The 1,440-nt window shown below is 59.1% G+C and overlaps 1 protein-coding gene across 1 annotated transcript in view; it reads right to left on the minus strand.

Annotated features, from left to right (window-relative positions):
• Positions 1-1,440, minus strand: part of LOC104496009 (patatin-like phospholipase domain-containing protein 1) — an 8,367-nt gene that overhangs the window by 1,186 nt on the left and 5,741 nt on the right. The window contains exons 4-7 of the mRNA XM_010139068.1: positions 1,134-1,211; positions 709-769; positions 485-625; positions 156-255 (exon numbers count right to left, since the gene is read on the minus strand). Coding sequence (XP_010137370.1) covers positions 156-255; positions 485-625; positions 709-769; positions 1,134-1,211 — 380 coding nt within the window. The remainder of the gene's footprint in view (positions 1-155; positions 256-484; positions 626-708; positions 770-1,133; positions 1,212-1,440) is intronic.

Here is a 1,440-nt window from a genome sequence, read left to right on the forward strand (position 1 = left end):
CCCCTTGCACGCCCCGTCGGGGGCTCGCAGGGACACCCACGGGCCTCAGGCTGCTCTTGCACTGTGTCCCTTCAGCGCTCTCGCCGCTGCTGAAGGCACCACCGCTCATTTCTGTACCGCAACTGCCTTTGATGCCGCTGTCAAGGGATCCTTACCCCTTCCTGAGAAAAGCTGGCAGCATGTAGGGCTGCAGCAGGACCTTCGACAGTGGGTCCTGCAGTCCAGGCACCTGCTCCTTCCTCCACAGAGCCAAGCCTGCGCCCATGGGTGACAACGCAGAAGAAAATAAAGACCAATGATTAGAAATAACCCAATAAACGCAACAATTCCTCCTGTCCAGGAGCTCTTGCTGCAGCCCAGGAACCGAAGCCCAGAATCCAGCTCGAGCTGCTCTTACGAAACTTTTTGAACAGCCACTGCAGATTTGGAAATATTTACTCTAACAAGTGACTCCCTAATCCTAAATGAAGCGCCGGTGCTCTACCTGGCAGGAAGCAGGGCGTCAGGCACTGCGGCACCCGCCTGCATGGGCCGGAGCGGCTCCGCTGGGACGGTGCGAAGTCGTTCTTCCCGCACATGCTGGGGAAGCGGAAATTGCTGTCGCCATAGTTAAAGCCAAAGGCGTCTGCGAGACACGGAAAGAAAGGGCTGGTGTCTGCCGGCACGTTGCGCTTGTGGGTGCCTGTCGGGTCTTGGGGTCCCACTTACTGTTCCTGTAGAGGAAGAGGGCGGTGTCCTGGTAGCCCTGGGAGAAAATGTCGTTCAAGACCTGCAAGGAGAAACACCAGAGGTCACTAAGGAGCCTCCATCCAGGCACCGGCAGGATCAGTCTGGTGGTGGAGGTTCAGGAGGACCTATCTGGGAAGGCAGCAAGCACAGGCTGGTCTCCAGCCACCAAAGCGCTGGCCCCTGCGGGTCATCCAAGCAGGGTGGACCCCAGCCCAGGCTGGCCACCCATCAGCAGCACCCACCAAAAAAACCACCCTGCAAAAGCAGCAGGTACCATCCCCTCACCTTGAAATCTGGTTGATTAACGGCAGGGATTGAGCTGAACTGTAAAGCCTGGGAAGGCAGGTCCAGCATGCACCTGCTTTAACCACCCCGAAGCCAGGCAGAAGACCGGGTGGGCTTACCATGGTGCTGGGCGGAAAGAGGGCGTAGCTGATCCTGCAGAGGTTCTCGATGGAGATCTGAATGCTGCCGTTGAAGATCTGGAAACAGAAGAAGATGGCGGGACAGTCCCGTGGACAGATGTCGAGCTCTCCCGTGAAGGGGGACACGGTGATCACGGCTTCCTCCAGGCTGGACACGGGCTGCAGGCCGGTGAATCCTCCATCAACGTACCGCTGCGGGGGGAGAGCAGAGGGAGGGTTTGCTCTGAGGATCGCTGCAGCATGCGTGCCAGGGCAGCGGCACCGGCAGGTGGCAAGGCCACCCCTC

This window comes from Buceros rhinoceros, unplaced genomic scaffold, assembly GCF_000710305.1.
Source record: "Buceros rhinoceros silvestris isolate BGI_N320 unplaced genomic scaffold, ASM71030v1 scaffold31250, whole genome shotgun sequence".
NCBI lineage: Eukaryota > Metazoa > Chordata > Aves > Bucerotiformes > Bucerotidae > Buceros > Buceros rhinoceros.